Source organism: Saimiri boliviensis, chromosome 2, assembly GCF_048565385.1.
Source record: "Saimiri boliviensis isolate mSaiBol1 chromosome 2, mSaiBol1.pri, whole genome shotgun sequence".
Classification (NCBI taxonomy): Eukaryota; Metazoa; Chordata; class Mammalia; order Primates; family Cebidae; genus Saimiri; species Saimiri boliviensis.
This window is the reverse complement of record NC_133450.1, coordinates 193,514,508-193,536,520: the sequence shown is the minus strand read 5'-3', so window position 1 is coordinate 193,536,520 and position 22,013 is coordinate 193,514,508. Positions and strand designations below refer to the sequence as shown.

The window sequence follows — 22,013 nt, the reverse complement described above, 5'->3', positions numbered from 1 at the left end:
CTGACTATATCTGCAAATAATCCTTACGTGTTTTTGATAATGTCAAATTTTTGATGAACAGTTTTCTAGCTGTTTTTATAGCTAATTAAGATACAATCCTGTCATTCACTTTTGAACCCATACAGCACATAGCTTATTATAGGTTCATAGTAAATACTTGAAGTCAATTGAAGTTTGAACAAGTGTTGCTTAACAATTTAACAACTTTATGGAGACATAATATACACATAATTAAAATCACACACCTAAAGTGTACAATTTATTGGTTTTATTATATTTACAGAGTTATGCCACTATCATCATAATCTAATTTTAGAACTTTTTTTATCACTCCAGGAAGAAAACCTGTACCCATTAGGAATCACTCCTCATTTCTTTCTCCTAGCCCTAGGCAATCACTAATTTACTTCTGACATCTGTAGATTTGCTTATTCTGGAAACTGCATATAAATAAAATCATACAATACATGGCCTTTTTTTTACTGGTCTTTTACTTAGCACAATGTTTTGGAGGTTCCTCCTGGTTGTATGTAGCTTGTAGCATATATCAGAACAATAGTGCATTCCTTTGTATTGTTGAATTGTATTTCATTGCATGATTAGGCCACATTTTGTTGATCACTCAGCAGTTGATGAAAATTTAGTTTCTAGTTTTTGGCTTTTATGAATAATGCTGTTATGAACATTTGTGTATAGGTCTTTGTGAGGATATATACATATTTCTAGTTTTGCTTTTTAAGCCCTCAAAGTTAAATAATACTAAAGGGTTATTTGAAGTTTTTTTTTCAAAGGTCACATATATTATTCCACAAATAAAATTGTGAAGTAGTATACTCTGAATAAAACACAGACACCCTTTGAAAGACCATTTAAAACAGGCAGAAAGGGCCTGTCAAGTTAAGAGTATATAAATGAACCTTCCATGATGTTTGGTACCTAGGAGATTTTCAATAAATGATGGTGTGATTGCTGTCACTTTAAATTATAGAGTGCCTAAGCCTACATGTAGGTTAATGTAAAGAGAAAATTCTGAGAATTCTGTCATGTTTTTGTTAAGCTGAAAGTATTTTTCTGTTTCTGATCCGAATGAAAGCTAAATAACATTTAAAAAGTACTTACTGAAGTAGTTTCCCCAAGGAGTGTCAGTTTACTAGTATAGTATTAGCATGTTTATTTCAAATTGTTATATGTATATAAGTATACATCTAACATTTGTATTTTTATTTATAGGATTTGCTGTCACAGATGCATCACTACAATGCTGGGGTTAAACAAAGTGCTCTTCTTGGACTTAAAGAACTTTTGTCTCAATACCCATTTATAATTGATGCACACCTTTCAAACATATTAAGTGAAGTGACTGCTGTGTTTACAGATAAAGATGCTAATGTACGATTAGCAGCAGTTCAACTTCTTCAATTCCTGGCCCCTAAAATACGAGCTGAACAAATTTCTCCATTTTTTCCTTTGGTAAGTGCCCATCTCTCTAGTGCCATGACTCACATTACTGAAGGAATTCAGGAGGACTCTTTAAAAGTTTTGGACGTTCTGCTGGAACAGTACCCAGCTCTAATTACTGGCCGTAGCACTATATTGCTTAAGAATTTTGTAGAACTTATTTCTCATCAGCAGCTGTCCAAAGGACTGATAAATAGAGACAGACCCCAGTCCTGGATACTTTCTGTAAATCCTAATCGGAGACTCACTTCTCAGCAATGGAGGCTGAAAGTCTTAGTGAGACTCAGTAAATTCCTTCAGGCCTTGGCAGATGGATCCAGTAGGTTGAGAGAAAGTGAAGGACTTCAGGAACAAAAAGAAAATCCCCATGCCACTAGCAACTCCATTTTTATCAACTGGAAGGAACATGCCAACGACCAGCAACACATCCAGGTTTATGAAAATGGGGGTTCACAGCCAAATGTCAGTTCACAGTTCAGGCTACGGTAAGAAGGATTTCAGTTATGTCCACACTCAGTTTTCCTGTATTGAATTATAACTGCTGACCATTGATGACTATTGGTGGGAATACATGCAGTTGTCTTTCATAGTTTTCATACAGTTACTCATGATTTGATTTACTGATGGGAAGAGTCATTTGTATGTTAATTTATTAATTTATAGCAGAGCCTCTGCTTGATAATATCTGTTGGCTCTGTCATCTTTGTTGAGTTTCATATTTCATACTAGTTTTGATGTAATTACCAGTTTATGGTTCTTCATTTTACTAGTACTTTATATTTAAGATTAAATTAGCAAGGGATAATAAACATTTTTTACTCACTAAATTTTTTTCTTTCTTACCCTTATTAGGTATCTTGTTGGAGGACTAAGTGGTGTGGATGAAGGCCTATCATCTACTGAAAACCTGAAAGGATTTATTGAGATAATAATTCCATTGCTAATTGAGTGCTGGGTTGAAGCTGTACCTCCACAACTGGCTACTCCTGTTGGAAATGGTATAGAACGAGAGCCTCTACAGGTTATGCAACAAATTCTTAATATTATTTCCCTTCTGTGGAAACTTTCTAAACAACAGGATGAAACCCATAAATTGGTGAGAACTAATGGTTTTTTATTTTCTTAGTATTGCCTTTTATCATAAATGGGGAAGATTAGAGATGAGCTCATTGCTACTAATTGGTTATGTATTTTCTGAAAAGTACCCCGGGTTTAACTGTAAACTTGTTTTGCACAAAACTACAAATTAGTTTTCTGAGGTTTTTTTTGTGAATGTGTATATTTTTAACATGAAATGCATAACTCATTATGCTTGATTCCATTAATTTTTCTTAGGTATAATTCACAGTAATGTTATGGTGTATTGTTTATGGCAGATTGTGTTGGAACATTCTAGTTTCTGAAGGTCTCTTACAGGATTTAAAAAGTTGTTTATTAAGTAGTCTCTCTGAATTTATTCCACATTGCCTAGTAGAAATGGACAAAACTGAAGAGCTCATAGCTAGACTTGAATTGTTTTAAGTGTTGTGTTACAGTGAATGTAGTGCATAGTGTATGCTACACTTTTTCTGTGCAACCAAGGAAGAACAAGCCATGAGATTAAGTTGGTGCTTAATTAATATGGTGACACACTTAAAAGGGGCAGCTGCAGAAGCAGGATTTCAAAGAGAAGCATCTGGTTTTCAGAAGAATTGCTGTAAGGATTTTTGACAAGGCAGGTGTGAATCCTTGAAGTTTTCTGTGTATATATAAAACTGAGTAGGTAGTTTTCTTGTTTTTGTGTTATTTTTATTTCAAGTTGAAGTTTAGAATGTTAGTATGCTGCATAAAATAAGATGGGATACGTTAAGTAGTATTTGATAATCTCGAAGAGCGTTATAGAATTTTAATAAGGTGTGTATTTTAAAAACGTGTTTTATTGCTATTAACCCATTATCTGTAGGGATGTTCTGTGAATTGCTTTTTTAAATAAGATGGCATTTTGTCGATTACAGTTTGAGACTTTGTTTTATGATTCATTGCATGCATTAGCAAAAAATTGATCAGAGCTATAATGTATGATTTTGAGAAAGCAAAGTTGTTTCTCATATGGCAATTAATTTATGATATAGGCTAGAGACTGTAAGAAGGTATGTAGCTCCTTAAAACACAAAAAAGTATTAGAGTCTATTATCATCTGAAAGGTTGAGATAGAAAATAAAAGTAATGATAGTCCTTAAGTTGTCCTATAAAAAAGGAAAAGTAATGATATTCAACGTGGTCTTTGAGTGCTAGTTTTTTCTTTTTCTTTTTTAGATAGAGTTTCATTCTTGTCACCCAGGCTGGAGTGCAGTGGCACCATCTCAGCTCACTGCAACCTCTGCCTCCCAGGTTCAAGCAATTCTCCTGCCTGAGCCTCCTGAGTACCTGGAATTACAGGCATGCACCATGAAGCCCAGCTAATTTTTTATGTTTTTAGTAGAGATGGGGTTTTGCCATGTTGGCCAGGCTGGTCTTGAACTCCTGACTTCAGGTGATCTGTTTGCCTTGGCCTCCCAAAGTACTATGATTACAGGCGTGAGCCACCGCTCCCTGCCTAGTTACTATGATTACAGGCGTGAGCCACCGCTCCCTGCCTAGTTTTTTCATTTTCAGAGCCAAGAAGTAAAAATTCCAAGCTTCGTTGGTGTTTGGTTACATATAAGCACCAGTAAACTTTGGTTACTGCTTTGTTAGTAGTTGTTTGTATTTAGATAGAATAGTAGGACCAAAATACAAAATCTGAAAATTTATTAATTATGCAAGTTTTGGGTCATCTTATCATTTGGATAACACTAACAAAGGATCTAAATACTGCTTTAATTTTATGGATATTTAAAACTATGATGTAGAACTATTTTGTGCTGTTATAACTAGGCTTATTAGCAGCTCATTAACATAGAACGGTAAGTTTAAAAGACTGCATAGACTGCTGAAGATGAGAATATTAAATTGCGATACTGTATAAAACTGAAATAAATTGAGAGAGGATGGTTAATTCAGATAGGAATGCTATTTAAAAACATCCGCTGGTAGAATTCTCTTAATTCACCTTGACAGATTTGTAATAACTTGATAAGAACCATTATCTTAAAAAAAAAAAAGAACTATTAGCTTAGAGTATAAAATGTAGATTATTGGTATAATCTATTCAAAATGATAGATTGTTAGTACGATTCTATACAAAATGACATTAAAATGCGAGTTCTGATCTTGAACTTCTGGCCTCAAATGATCCTTGCACCTTGGCTTCCCAGAGTGCTGGGATTACAGGCATGAACCATTTTGCCTGGCCACAGCCTAATCTTTAGGAGGAACCAAATAGCATTCCTTGGCATTAAACTCAAATCATGTACCGTAAGCCGAATTGTAACTCTTTTCTCTCAGAAAATCTGTAGATTCTTCTGTTGGTAAATTGGTGTCTTGATTAGGTTTAGTCTTAGGACCACTGACTGTTTGCTTTTACATGTTGGTGCTGTGGCTTAATGCATTTAGTTTGCTAGTATTTGCAGCACAGTTGAGAAATTTCACTGGTATTCAAGTAATTAAAAAAAAAAAACTTTTTAGTAATTTAAAGCTTTGATCCTTGTTTTGAAAAGAAGTCTCAGGGCACATGAAGTCTTACTTCAAGTGGTTGAATAGTCAGATCCTTTAATAATCAACTGAAGTTGTTTATTTCTGAAATACTGAGGCCCTTAATAGCTAGCTACCTGCATCCTTGATGTAGCTAGTTTTGAAAATAAAAGTACAATTTAACATTAAATTTTTGATTTACTGTGGTTTTTCGGGTACTATATTAATAGGGTAGTATTATATGTTATAAAAATTGTGTCTTAGCTTTTCATTTAATGCTTGGCTTGCTTGCTACTTTTTCTTTGTGTCTCATTGCTTTTATCCCTTTCCTATGAGGATTAGAGTTTGTAACCAAACACTGATAAAGTCATACTTTTTGAGGCACTTGTTCAAAGCTTTATTGGGCATTAATAAATAATGGCTACTTAATTAAAATGTAAAATTCAATTCCTTGGTCACACCAGCCACGTTTCAAGTGCTCAACATGTGAGTAGTGGACGGTGCACATATAGAACAGTTTGATCGTTACAGAAAGGTCTTTTGAGTAGTACTATTCTAGACTCGGGCTACAGAGATAAACATAGTCGATAAGGTGCTTTCCCTCATGGTGTGTACCTTCTGGTGGGGTCAGTTAGACAGTAAACAAACATAGTATCAGTGCTCGGAAGAAAGATGAAAGTGAAACAGGGTATAAAGAGAGCGTATGCAGGAACAGTGAGGGGGAGCTATTTTAGATAGGTTGTCAGGAAATGCTGTCTCAGAATAAGATAGTTGAGTGTCATTGAATGAAGTGAAGGAGCAAGTCTTGTCAACATCTGTGGGAAGAACATTCAGGCATAGGAAACAGCAAGTACAAAGGCCTTGGGGTGAGAACAGTTTTGCATATTTGAAGAATGACAGGAGGGCCTGTGCAAATGAGGTACTAGGAGAATATTTGAAGATGGGCGAAAAGAGTTAGAGTGGCCAGATTATGTGGGACTCTGTGGTCCCTTGTGAGGAGTTTGGATTTTATCCTGAGTGTGGCAAAAAGACCATCGGAGGGTTCTGAGCAGAGGAGTGGCATGATCTGCATTATATTTATTAAACTTTAATATGCTGAATTTACAAAAATAGAACAGTAGTGAATTCCCAGATGCTTATAGTCTAACTCTAGTAACCATCATCTCTTGGATGACCAGTCCTGTCCTACATGTATATACACTCATTTCCTTTCCCCCTTCCTGTATCATTTTGAAACATGAGGTTATTTTTAAAAGATCACCCTGTTGCTGTGTGGGGAATGGTGTCTAGTGGTTGAAGTAATGAGAAGCAGCTGGATCTAGGTAAAGCCAGCAGGACTGCTGGTATGTATAATGAAAGAAAGAGGAGTCAAGGGTGATGCCAGAGTTGCATTGCCCAAATGAGAAAGGTCATTTGGTAGGGAGAATTTGGTTTTATTCATGTTAAGTTTTAAGATGCTTATCAGAAGTTGAGGAAATGTCAAGTATACATTTGTATATAAAATCAGGAGCTCAGGCAGAAATGGTTCAAGTACTATTACTAGGCAAATCCAAACATTTAGAAGTCAGGAAAAAGAGAACCCACTAAAGATACTAAGGAGGAACAATAATTGGGCTGTAAGGCTGGGTGTGGTGGCTCATGCCTGTAATTCCTGGAATTTGGGAGGCGGGGGGAGGGTGCGGATCATTTGAGGTCAGAAGTTCAAGACCAACCTGGTGAACATGGTGAAATCCCATCTCTACTAAAAATGCAAAAATGAGCTGAGCATGGTGGTAGGCACCTGTAATTCCAGCTACTTAGGAAACTGAGGCATGAGAATCGCTTGAACCTGGGAGGCGTAGGTTGCGGTGAGCTGAGATGGTGCGACTGTACTCCAGCCTGGGCAACAGAATGAGACTTCATTCTCAGAAAAGAAAAATTGAGCTGTAGGGTAACCAGCTGTTTTAGCACCTCAAGTCCCACATCTGGGAATCTTCTCAGTCTCTGACAAAATGGATTGTTGGGTTACCCTGGATAAGAGGAAATAAAGAATACTCTGATCTGGAATTAGACAGTGTTTCCATAGGAGGGAAATGATAAATTTGCCAAAACTACTGAAGCATTTTAAGGAAATGCATTGCTTTGTGAAACTGTTAACCTTTAATGGGAAATAATGGAATTGCTAGAGAATAGAGTTATGGTACAGATAGAACATCAGGAAGAAAGACTTTCTTGTGTATTTCATAAACATTGCATTGGTGGTCCAAATTCAGAATTTTCTTAAGTCTCAGATATTTTCACTTTTTCTCTTAAGCAGCAGACAGAATGCAAGTAAAAGTAATTATTAATCACCAAAAGGATCTATGGATGAAAGCTGGATGCTTTAACAGTTCATTCTGATTTTAAAATTGATTTGCATATTACTGGTGGAAAGTGTACTATGATGGGACATTTATTTGACAGGTTGTCAATTTTCTTTCAGTTTTATTGGTTATTTTACGTTTTTTTCTTGTAGATTTTACTAATCTTTGCTATTTCAATAGGAGTCATGGCTTCGAAAGAACTACCTTATTGATTTCAAACACCATTTTATGAGTCGTTTTCCATATGCCTTAAAAGAAATAACCAAGCACAAAAGGAAAGAGGCAAATAAAAGGTATTTTGATTCTTTTTCACTATATAACCTTGAAAAGCTGTTTAACCTGAAATTATCAGAAGATAATTAGCTTTGATATGGAACTTTATACGCTGCTGTGTATTTATGTCTGGATTTTGTGAAAATAAAAGTAGTATGGCTGATTTTTGGACAAGTCAGTTTGAGCCTTGGGATTAACAGTTTTAAAATTTTGTTTGTTTTAAGTCTGTAAAATGATTTTTTTAATGCTAGATGAATGTATTAACTTACATAAATACAAATTTAATAAAAGTGGCCAAGGTGGATGGTTTATTTGGGTGAGGCACTGTGAGATTATTGAATCTCTTAAGCAAGAGAATATTGTGATGATCATCTAGTTTTGCTCTCATTTATACATGAGGAAACTGGTAGTGAAACTCATATCAGTATCCTGAAGGAAGAAGGATAATTGGAGAAAAATCAGAAGTAAAGGGTAACTGATTAGAAGGTGAAGGTTAAAAAAAAATAGTAAGCCTAGAAATTATTTAAAGTGACTACATCAAGTAACAGCAGATAAATGTGAGAACCACATATGTAATAAAATTTGACAAGCAGGTACAAGCTAAAACACTAATAATGTAGTTCCTGTAAATGAACAAACACTTGCAGGGGATCTTAAATTTAAAGTCTGTCAAAGGCTCTTAAATATATCAAAGGGAATATACTAGCTAGAGAATCATTGAGGTTTTTTGAACAGGATTCAGAGGATGTGCTTGGAAGCAGTATTTCAGGCATAAGAGTTTTTCATTCATTCACTAAATAATTATTTTGGTTGCTTACTGTGAACAAGGTAGAACAAAGTATTGTGATAAAAAGGATGAGATTTTTTAAGCTATATAACCTGCTCTCCTAAGCAGTTATATTATTTTTTTTGAGATGGAGTCTCACTCTGTTGCCCAGGCTGTGGCACCATCTTAGCTCACTGCAACCTTTGCCTCCTGGGTTCAAGTGATCCTGCTGCCTCAGCCTTCCAAGAAGCTGGGATTACAAGTGTGCACCACCAAGCCTGGCTGATTTTTGTATTTTTAGTAGAGACAGGGTTTCACCATGTTGGCCAGTCTGGTCTTGAACTCCTGACCTCAAGTGATCTGCCCACGTCAGCCTCTCAAAGTGGTGGGATTACGGGTATGAGCCACTGCACCCGCCCTTAAGCAGTTATATTCTAAATCATAAAAGAGTGTTAGGATCCAGTCATGAGACAGAAACCGCGACAGTGGTTTTTTAACAAGAGAATTTAATATAAAGAATTGTTAACTAGGTATACAAAAGAAGTTAGGTATTATGGAGGTAGCAACTACAGGAAGCAGATAGTACTTGTAGAACTGGGGGAACAAGGAAGAAGCTTGGAGGAAAGGAGCCAAAACTCTAACCTCTGAGAAGGGGATGCTCCTCAGCGAGTACTGTTATCTTGAGCTGAGAGCAAGGGCCCCATAGGGCTGAGGCCTTTCATAGAGGCATGATGTTTCTGGTTCTGTGTCAGAAATACTACAAAGTGGAGTCTGCTATAATGAACTGCAAATGACCTGAAGAAGAGCTACTGATTGACAGTGGCAGTGGTAGGAAACAAAAACAAATCTAGCAAGCATACAAAGAATGTCCCATCTTCCTCTTACAGTTTTCTAGTCTCTTTTTACTGCCTCTTTATTGGCAGAGCCTAATAAGCCATCTGCAAAGGGAAAAATATGGGTTACGGAGTCCCAACCCTACGATCACAAAGCAGAGTGTAGAGGGTGACTTTCAAGCTGAGAAACAGTAGCTCAGTAAGTGACAGAAGTAAATGTACATACGTAACACAAAGCAGCATATAAGTATATTAGAACTGTACAACTAAATGCTGTAGGAATTCATAGGAAGAGACAGATCACTTGTTAGGATAAACAGACAAAGCTAAATGGAAGAGTAGTATTTTAACTGGGTTTGAACGTGAATGGTTTCAGCAGGTGGAAATGCAAGGGATGAGACTATTGTAACTGGAGTAGATAGCATGTAAGAAAGCTACAGGATTAGGAAATGGATGGAGAGCATGGATCTGGGTCCAGTCTGAGTTCTTCACTGGCCTTGATGTGGTAGTCATTTCTTGACTCAAGAGTTCATTTATCTTTCATATCCTTTTGGCATTAAAGACTTTTGGTTCAGTCAGAACTGTTTTAGGGAGCTTCTGGAGTTGAGGGGACAGAATCAAAGGACACTTTATTGAGCAAAACAGGTTTTTTTTCCCCCATATAATTTTCTTATTGAATTTTTATTCTGGGGTTTATAAGTAAGCTTCAGAAAGAAAGTCCATGAACTTCTGAAGTATTGATAGAGAATTATATCTGTATTTTTTCAGGTAAGGCATTCCATATATAATTTTCATCATAATGTGATTAAATTGTGGTTAAGGTTTAGGATTTAGTAAATAAATTATTCACTGTAAATAAATTATTGAAGAGTGTATTGGTGTATCATTCAAGAAATTTATTGAACTCACCATCTCACGCCAGTTAGAATGGTGATCATTTAAAAATCTGGAGACGGCCGGGCGCGGTGGCTGAAGCCTGTAATCCCAGCACTTTGGGAGGCCGAGGCGGGTGGATCACGAGGTCGAGAGATCGAGACCATCCTGGTCAACATGGTGAAACCCCGTCTCTACTAAAAATACAAAAAACTAGCTGGGCGTGGTGGAGCATGCCTGTAATCCCAGCTACTCAGGAGGCTAAGGCAGGAGAATTGCCTGAACCCAGGAGGCGGAGGTTGCGGTGAGCCGAGATCGCACCATTGCACTCTAGCCTGGGTAACAAGAGCAAAACTCCGTCTCAAAAAAAAAAAAAATCTGGAGACAACAGATGCTGGAGAGGATGTGGAGAAATAGGAATACTTTTACACTGTCGGTGGGAGTGTAAATTAGTTCAACCATTGTGGAAGACAGTATGGCAATTTCTCAAGGACCTAGAAATAGAAATTCCATTTGACCCAGCAATCCCATTACTGGGTATATATCCAAAGGATTATAAATCATTCTACTATAAGGACACATGCACGCGAATGTTCGTTGCAGCACAGTTTACAATAGCAAAGACCTGGAACCAACTCAAATGCCCATCGATGATAGACTGGACAGGGAAAATGTGGCACATATACACCATGGAATATTATGCAACCATCAAAAACGATGAATTCGTGTCCTTTGTAGGGACATGGATGAACCTGGAAGCCATCATTCTCAGCAAACTGACACAAGAGCAGAAAATCAAACACCGCATGTTCTCACTCATAGGCGGGTGTTGAACAATGAAAACACATGGACACAGGGAAGCACTACACACTGGGGTCTGTTGGGGGGAAATAGGGGAGGGACAGTGGGGGGTGGGGAGTTGGGGAGATAGCATGGGGTGAAATGCCAGATATAGGTGAGAGGGAGGAATGCAGCAAATCACACTGCCACGTGTGTACCTATGCAACAATCTTGCATGTTCTTCATATGTACCCCAAAACCTAAAATGCAATTAAAAAAAAATTTATTGGACTCTTATGTGCCAAGGCATTTACTGTACTAGTTGCTGAGCATTTTGTGGTAGAGGAAATAGGGCACTAGTTCCCATGGAGTACAGTGTAATGAAAAAGACATCTATTTCACTTGATTCTTTAATCAGTGACTGATTTTGATAAATATAGTGAAGAAAGAGTTTAGGTTAATACAGGAGTATGTAATAAGGAGTTGTCCTGATCTTTCATAGAGGGAAGACCATCTTAGAGAAGGCTGCCCTGATGGTAGTGACAGTGTGCTGAGACACAAATGGGAAAAAAAGAAAAGGAATTAACTTTATGAAGAGGTTGAGATGATTAAATTGAGGGATTTTTAGCAAAGATGGATTGACAGTATAACCTACTTTTCATAAGATTCCCACCAGTGACTGATTTTTGGAGGGCCTACAGACTGCTCTTAAGTAAGTGCATTAAATACTTAGCAAATAGCCTGTGAACGGCGGCACAAATCAAAGTTAGGGAAGTCAACAGTGGTCTAGGCCAAAGTTCCCCAGTCATGTTGCTATGAGGACTGGTTTCATGGAAAACAATTTTTCCACGGACCTGAGGTGGGAGGGTTGGTTTTGGTATGATTCAAGTGCATTACATTTATTGTGCGTGTTATTTCCATTATTATTATGTTGTAATATGTATTGAAATAATTACACAGTTTACCAAAATGTAAAGTCAGTGGGAGCCTTGAGCTTGTTTCCCTGTAGCTAGACAGTCCTATCTGGGGGTGATGGGAGACAGTGACGAATCTTGAGGCATTGGACTCTCATAAGGAGCATGCATTGTAGATCCCTTGCGTACAGAGTTCACAGTAGGGTTCGTGCTCCTATGAGAATCTGATGCCACTACTGATATGACAGGAGGCTGAGCTCAGGCAGTAATGTGAGCAGTAGGGAATAGCTGTAAACACAGATAAAGCTTCACTCTCCCCCCGCTCACCTCCTGCTGTGCAGCCTCGGTCCTGACAGGCCACAGACTAGTGCCAGTCTGTGGCCCAGGGTTGGGGGACCCCTGATCTAGGCCAGTGTTGGTCCGCTTATTCATGTACTCGCAATGTATTGTTACTTTTATTTTTTATTGTATTTATTGAGACAGAGTTTCACTCTTGTTGCCCAGGCTGGAGTGCAGTGGTGCAATCTTGGTTCACCGCAACCTCCGCCTCCTGGGTTCAGGCGATTCTCCTGCCTCAGCCTCTTAAGTAGCTGGGATTACAGGCATGTGCCACCATGCCTGGCTATTTTTTTGTATCTAGTAGAGATAGGATTTTACCATGTTGACCAGGCTGGTCTTGAACTCTGACCTCAGGTGATCCACCCACCTCAGCCTCCCTAAGTGTTGGGATTACAGGCATGAGCCACCATGCCCAGTCTGTATTTTTAACCTGATGTCTACATTTTAAAGTCTCAGGTTGAAATACAGAGTTAAAAAATATATAATTTATTTTTGGGGGGTAACATATATATAACATTAACCTTTTATATCACTTTTTAAATGTACAGTTTAGTGGCATTAAGTAGTTTCACATTATTGTGTGATCATCATTACCATCTATGGCCAGAATTTGTCATCCCAAACTGAAGCTTTGTATTCAAATAACCCCCACACACTCCTCTCCCTCTAGCTCCTGGTAACTACTGTTCTACTTTCTGTCTCTATGAATTTGCCTATTCTAGGTATCTTTTATATGTAGAATATTGCAGCGTTTGTCCTTTTATGTCTAACAGATCTTCAGGGTTCGTGTTGTATGTATGAAAATTTCATTTCTTCCTTTTTTAAAATAGACTTTATTTTTTAGAGAAGTTTTAGGGTCAAAGCAAAATTGAGCAAAAAACAGTTCTTATGTACATTGTGTGACACTTAGTGACTGGGATATATTCTGAGAAATGTGTCATTAGGTGATACCATCTTGTGAACATCGTAAGGTGTACTGTACTCCCTGCCTCCACACTTGTGTGGCCTGTCAGCATCCTGCACCAGAGCAGTACATTTGTTACAGTCAATGAACCTCCATTCTTAATACATCATTACCACCTAAAGTGATACTTGACATTAGGGTTCACTTTTGGTGTTACACATTATGTGAATTTTCATAACTGTGTAATGACCTGTGTCCACCATTATAATATAAAGAATAGTTTCATTGACTAAAAAAATCCTCTGTGCTCTGCCTAGCTTGTCATCCCTCCCTCCCTCATAACTCTTGGTAATTACCTACCTTTGTTCTTGGTAACCACCAACCTTTTTATTGTCTCCATAGTTTTGCCTTTTTCAGAATATCATATAATTGGAGTCATACAGTATATATGCTATTCAACTGGTTTCTTTCACTCAGCAGTATTCATTTTAAGGCTCTTCCATTTCATTTAATGGCTTGATAATTTCTTTTCAGTGCTGAATACTATTCCATTGTATTAATACATATACATAACATTTTGTTTAACTGTCAGTGGGCATTTGGGTTTTTTCTTGTCTTTTAGCTGTTATAAATAATGCTGCTATGAACATTACTCCATTAATTTATGTATGTTTATTGTTTAACCAATACCATCTTGTTTTGCTTATTGTAGCTTTCAGTGAGTCTTGAAATGGGGAGTTTGAGTCTTCCAGCTTTGTTTCACTTTAGTGTTTTGGTTTTTTTTTTTTTTTTTTTTTCCCTTTCTTTCTTATTTTATTTTATTTTTTTTAATGGTGGGGTCTCCTTATGTTGCCCAGGCTGATTTTGAACTCCTGGGCTCAAGAGATCCTCCTGCCTTGGCCTTTCAAAGTGTCGGGATTACAGGCATGAGTCACCATGCCCAGCTTGTTTTGCATTAGTCTTGTGTTTAGTATTGCGGGTCTTTTGCCTTTTCATATAGACTTCAGAATCAATTTGTCAACAATTAAATAGCTTGCTAGAACTTTGATTGGGATTGTGTTGAATCTATAGATAAGGAATAATTATTCCTTAAACTGCTAGAATGATGCAGGACTAGGATTCAGGTTTATCTTAAGACTAGTTTTTACTTCCCTGGGAGAGAAACCTTTAAGGGCCAAGCTTAGGTTAGGGATGTTGTCCGGGCACAGTGGCTCACACCTGTAATCCCAGCCCTTTGGGAGGCTGAGGTGGGCAGATCACTTGAGGTCAGGAGTTCGAGACCAGCCTGGCCAACAGGGTGAAGCCCGGTCTCTACTAAAAATACAAAATTAGCTGGGTGTGGTGGTGTGTTCCTGGAATCCCAGCTACCCAGGAGGCTGAGGTGGGCGGATCATGCCACTGCATTCCAGCCTGGGCGACAGAGCAACACGCTCTCAAAAAAAAAAAAAAAGATGTCTTGGCAGGTCCTAGGCTTTGACTTTTGACTTCCTTTTCTCGTGGAGCCACTGAAAGGTTGCCTTAGTTCTGCAGCTTTTTTCTTTGGAACTGGCAGTTGCCCTCAGGACTAAACCTTGAGTCCTGGAATCTTGCACTTACAGTTATTTTCGGCAAGATTATAATTATCTGTACTACCTTTACTGGAAACTGAAGTTTCATCAGAGATCTGCCTTTCTCCTAGAATTGTTGGTTGGTATATTTAGTCTTTAAAATTTCTGTATATGTTATTGGAGGAGCAGAAGAAACTCTCTTAGGTTTGCAGATGTCCATTGAGACTTACTGGATCATAATAGATTATGCTGCTTGAGATAAAATTAGGGTAAATTTTTCAAAGCTCTACCTGTGTTTTGCAAAGCTCTACCTTTGTTTTGCAAAGAAATGTTGCAAATCTATCACAGTGTTTATTGTCTCTTTTCTTAACGATAGGACTCCTAATTTTCATCTGGATGTATCGCTACACAAAATAAAAACTAGATTACCTAGCTTTCTTTGCCACTAGGAGTGGTCATATGGATTATTTCTATTAAATAGTTCATTCTTCTTCCAGGGTGAGACTTGTACATTGAGCTATGGTTGGCCATCTTCATCTGGAATTGATTAAGATACTTTAGGCTCAACATATCCAATGTCGAATTAATTTCTGAATCTCTCTGCCCCTTTTTCTTCATCATCTCTATCAATTTAATCACTAATGCTAGAATCCTTGATGACTACTACTCCTGTCTCCACCATCTTCAGGCTTATATGTTTGTATATATTTAAGCACATTTTAAATCTGGCTAATTTTTGTTCTTTCTAAATGCCCTCCTCCCAGTTCATACCAGTATTGAACCTGGTTCTTGGACTTGCCATCTCTTGCTTGGAGTGCTGTAGTAGCCCCACAATTGCTTGTTTATAGCATGTAACTCCAATTTTCCCCTTTGTATCCACACAATCATCTCTCTGAAAGAAGTTTGCAACCATGTTATTCCCTTGCTTACAGAATTAATTTTGATGTCCTTAGCCTCTGGTTCCATTTTACCTTTTCAGTTTCATTTGTCATTCCCGGTCTTATATTTGATACTCGATAATGCCAGATTTCTTTTATTTCCCTTCTCATATATTTGTGGTTCCTCACTACCGTGTCCTTGCTCAAGCCTAACTGGGATTAGTCTTTTCTTTTAAGTTGATTGGCTTTGCCGGGCACAGTGGCTCACGCCTGTAATCCCAGCACTTTGGGAAGCTGTGGTGGGCGGACCACAAGGTCAGGAGATTGAGACCATCCTGGCTAACATGGTGAAATCCCATCTCTACTAAAAATACAAAAAATTAGCCGGGCATGGTGGCATGCACTGTAATCCCACACTCAGGAGGCTGTGGCAGGAGAATCGCTTGAACCTAGGAGGGCAGAAGTGGCAGTGAGCCAAGATCATGCCACTGCACCCCAGCGTGGGAGACAGAGTTGAGACTTCATCTCCAAAAAAAAAAAAAATTGATTGGCTTGTGATATTTATGGCTTTAGTTAACTTTACATTTTTATTTTTTGTTTTTAGTGATAGGGTCTCTCTTTGTTGCCCAGGTTGGTGTGCAGTTGTGTGATCATAGCTCACTGTAACCTCAAACTCCTGGGCATAAGTGTTGCTCCTACCTCGGTCTCCTGAGTAGGTAGCACTATAGGCACTTGTCAGCATGCCTGACTAATTTTATTTTTTTGAGATGGAGTTTTGCTCCTGTTGCCCAGCTGCAGTGCAGTGGCACAGTCTTGGCTCACTGCAGCCTCTGCCTCCTGGGTTCAAGTGATTCTCCTGCCTCAGCCTCCCAAGTAGCTGGAATTACAGGCATATGCCACCATACCTGGCTAATTTTTTTGTGTATTTAGTAGACATGGGGTTTCACCATGTTGGTTAGGCTGGTCTTGAACTCCTGACCTCAGGTGATCCACCTACCTCGGCTTCCCAAAGTGTCGGGATTACAGGTAAGCCCCTGTGCCCGGCCTTAATTTTCTTTTTATTTTCTGGAGAGGCGGAGTCTTGTGGTGTTTCCTAGGCTAGTCTCTAACTCCTAGCTTCAAGCAGTGTTCCCAGTTCATCTTCCCAAAACACTGGGATTACAGGCATGGGCCACCATGCCCAGCCAGCTTTATGTTTTTGAAACATGAAAGAAATAAGCTCTGCTGTTGAGTATACTACAGTTTGAAATGAGTATGTTTAAGTTGCAAGTTTTGTTTTTATTTAAATACTTGAGGTTTTTCGAAATTGTGTTTTGTTTGGCTAGAGTGAATAAACTCATGTTGATATGTGAATTACAAAATTGTTTCAAATCAGTGCTTAGCTGGATATGTCTCCTTATTACACATGTGAGAAAGTTATGGCCAGGAAGGACGAGTGATTCTTTTAAGTCAGATGATAAGTTAAAAGCAGAACCAAGATCTACTGTGATTTCCATCCAAATATAAGTATCTTCTTTAAAAGAAGTCAGGTGTGTCAGGGTGTTTAAGTCTTATCTTTCAAGTTCCCAAGCAAAACATAAGGGCATTTACATTTTGTGTGAACAGCACCTTGAGTAATGAATTGAGCTGTATATACTCTAATTTATACCTTCTTTGAACAACTCTGATTCCATAATGAAATGGTTTATTTATAGAACTGTGGCCTAAATCTTGTTTATGTACTTTTCTACTTGCCATCCATTAATTCTAGAAGGGAATTTTTAACAAGTCCACTGATAGATTAAGTATCCTAATGAAGCAGGCATGGTAGATGTAACACTTTATAGATGTGTGTGTCTTTGTTTATTTCTAGCATCAAGCATTGCACAGTTATCTCCAATAACATAGATCATCTCTTACTGAATTTAACACTGTCTGATATCATGGTCTCCCTGGCAAATGCCACAACTTTGCAAAAGGATTGCAGTTGGATAGAAATGATAAGGAAATTTGTAACAGAGACCCTTGAAGATGGCGCTAGGCTAAATAGTAAGCAACTGAACAGATTGCTTGGAGTATCCTGGAGGTTAATGCAGATACAACCAAACAGAGGTACGTGATGCTACTTTGCCCTTATTTAAGATTAGAGCTCTTACATGTGCTATTTTAAGGTCTAGTTTTGAAATGACGACTTCTAAACATTCCATGTAGTCAGTCTAATTATATTCAAGCCATAAAAGGTAGCTACCGTCTACTTGAACACTAAAATTGTTTATAGCTCAGAGTATCTCTAAGTGGGTAGGTCTACTCTGAAGCAAATTGATAAAGATTTCTACCATCTTCTGATCTAGTTTGACTAGAAATTGAGAACTTTTCCCTTTGATTCATATGGAATGAATCTTCCCTCTTTACCTTTCTTCTAGCTTGAAGTTAAGTTACATTAAGTCAGTTTTAGAGTGACTTTGATTCAAAACAAAGCTTTCCTGTTTGGTTCCCATCTAAATCGTGTTTCTAATATCTTGTTTTTTGTTGTTCCTAGGTTTGTTCTTAAGAAAATTTATAGTGTAGCTACTGATTGGTTTGACATTTTTATTAAGCCATTGCTGTAGGGCTTCAATGGTACTTGTCAGTTTGTGGCTAAAATTGGCTTTGCCATAGGAACAAAGTAAAGTCCTTCTGTGCATTCAGAGGAATTTGGGGGCTGTTAAAGAAACATTTTTTTATTCATATGCAAGTTGTTTTCTTTCTGTTTGTAGAGGACACAGAGACTCTTATTAAGGCAGTTTATACATTGTATCAGCAGAGGGGCCTTATCCTTCCAGTTCGAACTTTGTTATTGAAGTTTTTCAGTAAAATCTATCAGACAGAAGAACTGAGATCTTGTAGATTCAGGTAAAATCTTCTTTTTCTCTTGCTGAGTTTTTCTGTAGTTTGTTTAAATATTTAAATAATTTTAGAGAGATTAAATCTTTGGAGAAGTTTATTCTTTTTAATCCTACTTGCTTGCATTTAAGAAATGATGTAAAATTTTAAAAGAAGCCTACGTAATAGTGCCAGTAAACTTTATGCCTATATTTGAACAAATAAAAGACTGCTTAGGCATGCGTTTCTACCTGTCCACTTGCGGCTAAGGAACAGTTGGAACCTCTTCTCTTTCCTTAAAAATTACGGAGGTTGAATTCCTAGCCATTAGTGACATATTGAGGCATATAGGGTAAGAGTGAGGGCAGTAGAAAATGAGAAAGTTTCTGGCCTAGCTTGGTGTTATCAGAGAGACAACAAAAGAGTGAAACTCGGGAATTTTTCAGTAAGGCAAATTTGAGGTTTATTTGGCATAGTCAGAAATGTTTGAGAGGAAGATAAAGATTTGGGATACCTCAACATACATAGGTAGTTGTAACATATTCTAGTATTTAGTTTAAGCCAGGACTTTACATAACCTCGGTAATTTTCATACTGCTACTGTGAGGTAGATACTGTTAGCTCCCATTTTACAGAAGGAAGCAGAAAATAAATTGGTGAGTATTATGTAGCTAATGTGTAGCAGAGCTGAGACTTAAGTTCAGGTCTGTCTTGACAGCAGAGTCCATGATAGAATCATCAACCTCTCAGGGGACCTAGTAAAAATGTTTACTATTATTCAAGACATTTGCACTCTACCAGGTTTTCTAAAGGAATAAAATAGCACAAGTTTGAAGCCATTTTGTGTCGAAGCAACTTACGGTGAATGTGTTGTACATTTGTTAATATACAATAACACCAGTTAGGATAAATAGTTCAGTTAAGTGTCTTTATCCTTCAAAATAAAAATATAACTTAGATATTGCCCCCAATTAACATTGATTTAGTGGGTAAAGCCTTGGAAGATGATGCTGGCATCTTGTAGGCTCCCAAATGTTTAAATGAATAATGTATTATTATTTGTACATAATTAGTCACTTTGTGATGTGCTGGTTTAAATTTTTTTTTGTTGTTTAAATTATTTTCCTTGTCTTTAAGAATTACATTTTATTCTTCCTTGGCCTTTCTAAGATACCGTAGTAAAGTGTTATCCCGCTGGCTGGCTGGTTTACCGTTGCAACTTGCTCATCTTGGCTCCCGAAATCCTGAGCTCTCTACACAGCTTATTGATATCATTCATACTGCTGCAGCACGAGCAAATAAAGAGTTACTAAAGAGTTTACAAGCTACTGCCCTCCGAATTTATGGTAAGAGTTTGTTTATTTAATGGTGTAGGTAGTTTTTAAGGGGAGCTTTGTAGGTTTGCCTCTCTGTTAGTCTTAAATTAGTGATGCCATTGCCAAAACAAAACATCAGCCAGTAAATTCATTTTCAGTAGTAGTATTTGTTAGAATATAAAAGGTTAATGATTGTAGATGATTATTACATTCTTAAATTGTCTTTCAAACTACTTGCTATTCATAAATTCAAAACTAATCTGATACTTAAAAATTCCTTTGGCAAGACATATCTTTATTATTTATTTAATCATAATGAATATCTTGTATGACTTTCATATAGTCTTTATTCTGGAACTGACTTAATATTTTAAGCAAAATTATTAAAACATAACTGGGATGTATGTATGTATATAATTATTGAGATATAATTCACATACCATAAAATTCACTGTTTCACAGTGTACAGTTCAATGAATTTTTAAAAATATATTTCTGGCCAGGCATGGTGGCTCACACCTGTAATCCCAGCACTTTGGGAGGCCAAGGCCGGTGGAGGTCAGGAGTTCAAGACCAGCCTGACCAACATGGTGAAACCCTGTTTCTACTAAAGATGCAAAAATTAGCTGGGCGTGGTATTGTGTGCCTGTAATCCTAGCTATTCAGGAGGCTGAGGCAGGAGAATCGCTTGAACCTGGGACGTGGAGGTTGCAGTGAGCCGAGATTATGCCATTGTACTCCAGCCTGGGCAAGAGTGAGACTCTGTCTCAAAAAAAAAAAAAAAAAAAAAAGAACAAAATACAAAATACATTCCTAAGATTGTGCAGCTCTCATCACCATCTAATTCTAAAACATTTTTATCACTCAAAAAATAAATTTGTGCTGATAAGTAGTTTATCCTTATCCCTTCCATCCCCCAGCCCCTGAAAATCACTTACCTACTTTCTGTCTATATGGATCTGCTGATCGTGGATATTTCTTTTTTTTTTTTTTTTTGAGACGCAGTTTTGCTCTTGTTACCCAGGCTGGAGTGCAATGGCATGATCTCGGCTCACCGCAACCTCCGCCTCCCCGGTTCAGGCAATTCTCCTGCCTCAGCCTCCTGAGTAGCTGGGATTACAGGCACGTGCCACCATGCCCAACTAATTTTTTGTATTTTTAGTAGAGACGGGGTTTCACCATGTTGACCAGGATGGTCTCGATCTCTTGACCTCGTGATCCACCCACCTCGGCCTCCCAAAGTGCTGGGATTACAGGCTTGAGCCACTGCGCTCGGCTGCTAAGTTTTTTTGTTTTTTTTTTGGGATATTTCTTATAAGTGGAATTATATAATGTGGGGCCTTTTGTGTCTGGCTTGTTTCACTTAGCATAATATTTTCAAGATTTATCCATGTTGCAGCAAGTATCAATACTTTATTCCTTTTTATTGTTGAGTAGTATTTCATTTTGTGGATATGCCACAGGTATTTATCTATTTGTCTAGTGATGAACATTTCAGTGGTTTCTACTTTTGTGGGTTATAGTTTTAAATATGTATCTTTCAATATTGGTCATATATATGTAGGTGTATATATCTATACACACAGCAAACAAACTCTTCGGCTATAAGTCAGGTTGATGTTATGATTGTCACTGTTTAGCAAAATTGCTTCTTTTCTTTGTGCCCAATCTCTCTTCCTCTTTACTGCCATGAAAGTTTTTATTTCTGAAAAGACACTTGGATATTAAATCTTTAAATAAATTATGTTTGGTGTTTTGTGCAGTAGCATAACAAGCTGTGCATATGTGCCTTATGATAGTAATGTAATTACGCTTTTAAGTAATGGATATTTAGCATAAAATGTTAGCCTGTAATTCAGTGGAAGTCATTGATCTGCTTTATCATAGTTGATTTTAATATGTCTGTCCACCTCACTAGATCCACAAGAAGGCACTGTGGTGGTTCTCCCTGCAGACTCTCAGCAGCGTTTGGTTCAGCTTGTATATTTCCTACCCAATCTGCCTACTGATTTGCTTTCCCGATTAAGTCGTTGCTGTATTATGGGAAGACTCAGTTCAAGTTTGGCTGCCATGCTTATCGGGATACTGCACATGAGGTAGCATGCTCAAGTGAGCTATATTTTAAGTATATAATCTTCTCCCCCTTTTACTGGTAATTTGTGAATTATGGAAGGCTTTTGAAGTCACCTACACTACACCTTCATTTACTCTTAATACAATTACAACTCAGTTGATATCACTAGGTAGAGTAAGTTCACAAGAGTAAGACTGTTTCAAGTTACTTGTTTAATGATTTTTATAGATAGGTTGAAATAAGGGTTGAAATAGAATTTTCAAAAGTGTGCATAATAAGAGGGT

General features: G+C 37.6%; 2 protein-coding genes across 3 annotated transcripts in view; one reads left to right on the top strand and one right to left on the bottom strand.

Annotated features, from left to right (window-relative positions):
• Positions 1 to 22,013, bottom strand: part of INVS (inversin) — a 226,390-nt gene that overhangs the window by 1,975 nt on the left and 202,402 nt on the right. The window lies entirely within an intron of this gene.
• Positions 1 to 22,013, top strand: part of TEX10 (testis expressed 10) — a 47,895-nt gene that overhangs the window by 4,598 nt on the left and 21,284 nt on the right. For both annotated transcript variants that reach the window (XM_074395103.1, XM_003940089.3), the window contains exons 3-9: positions 1,231 to 1,943; positions 2,311 to 2,554; positions 7,572 to 7,684; positions 17,351 to 17,589; positions 18,234 to 18,369; positions 19,510 to 19,685; positions 21,574 to 21,751. In XM_074395103.1, the coding sequence (XP_074251204.1) occupies positions 1,231 to 1,943; positions 2,311 to 2,554; positions 7,572 to 7,684; positions 17,351 to 17,589; positions 18,234 to 18,369; positions 19,510 to 19,685; positions 21,574 to 21,751 (1,799 nt within the window). The remainder of the gene's footprint in view (positions 1 to 1,230; positions 1,944 to 2,310; positions 2,555 to 7,571; positions 7,685 to 17,350; positions 17,590 to 18,233; positions 18,370 to 19,509; positions 19,686 to 21,573; positions 21,752 to 22,013) is intronic.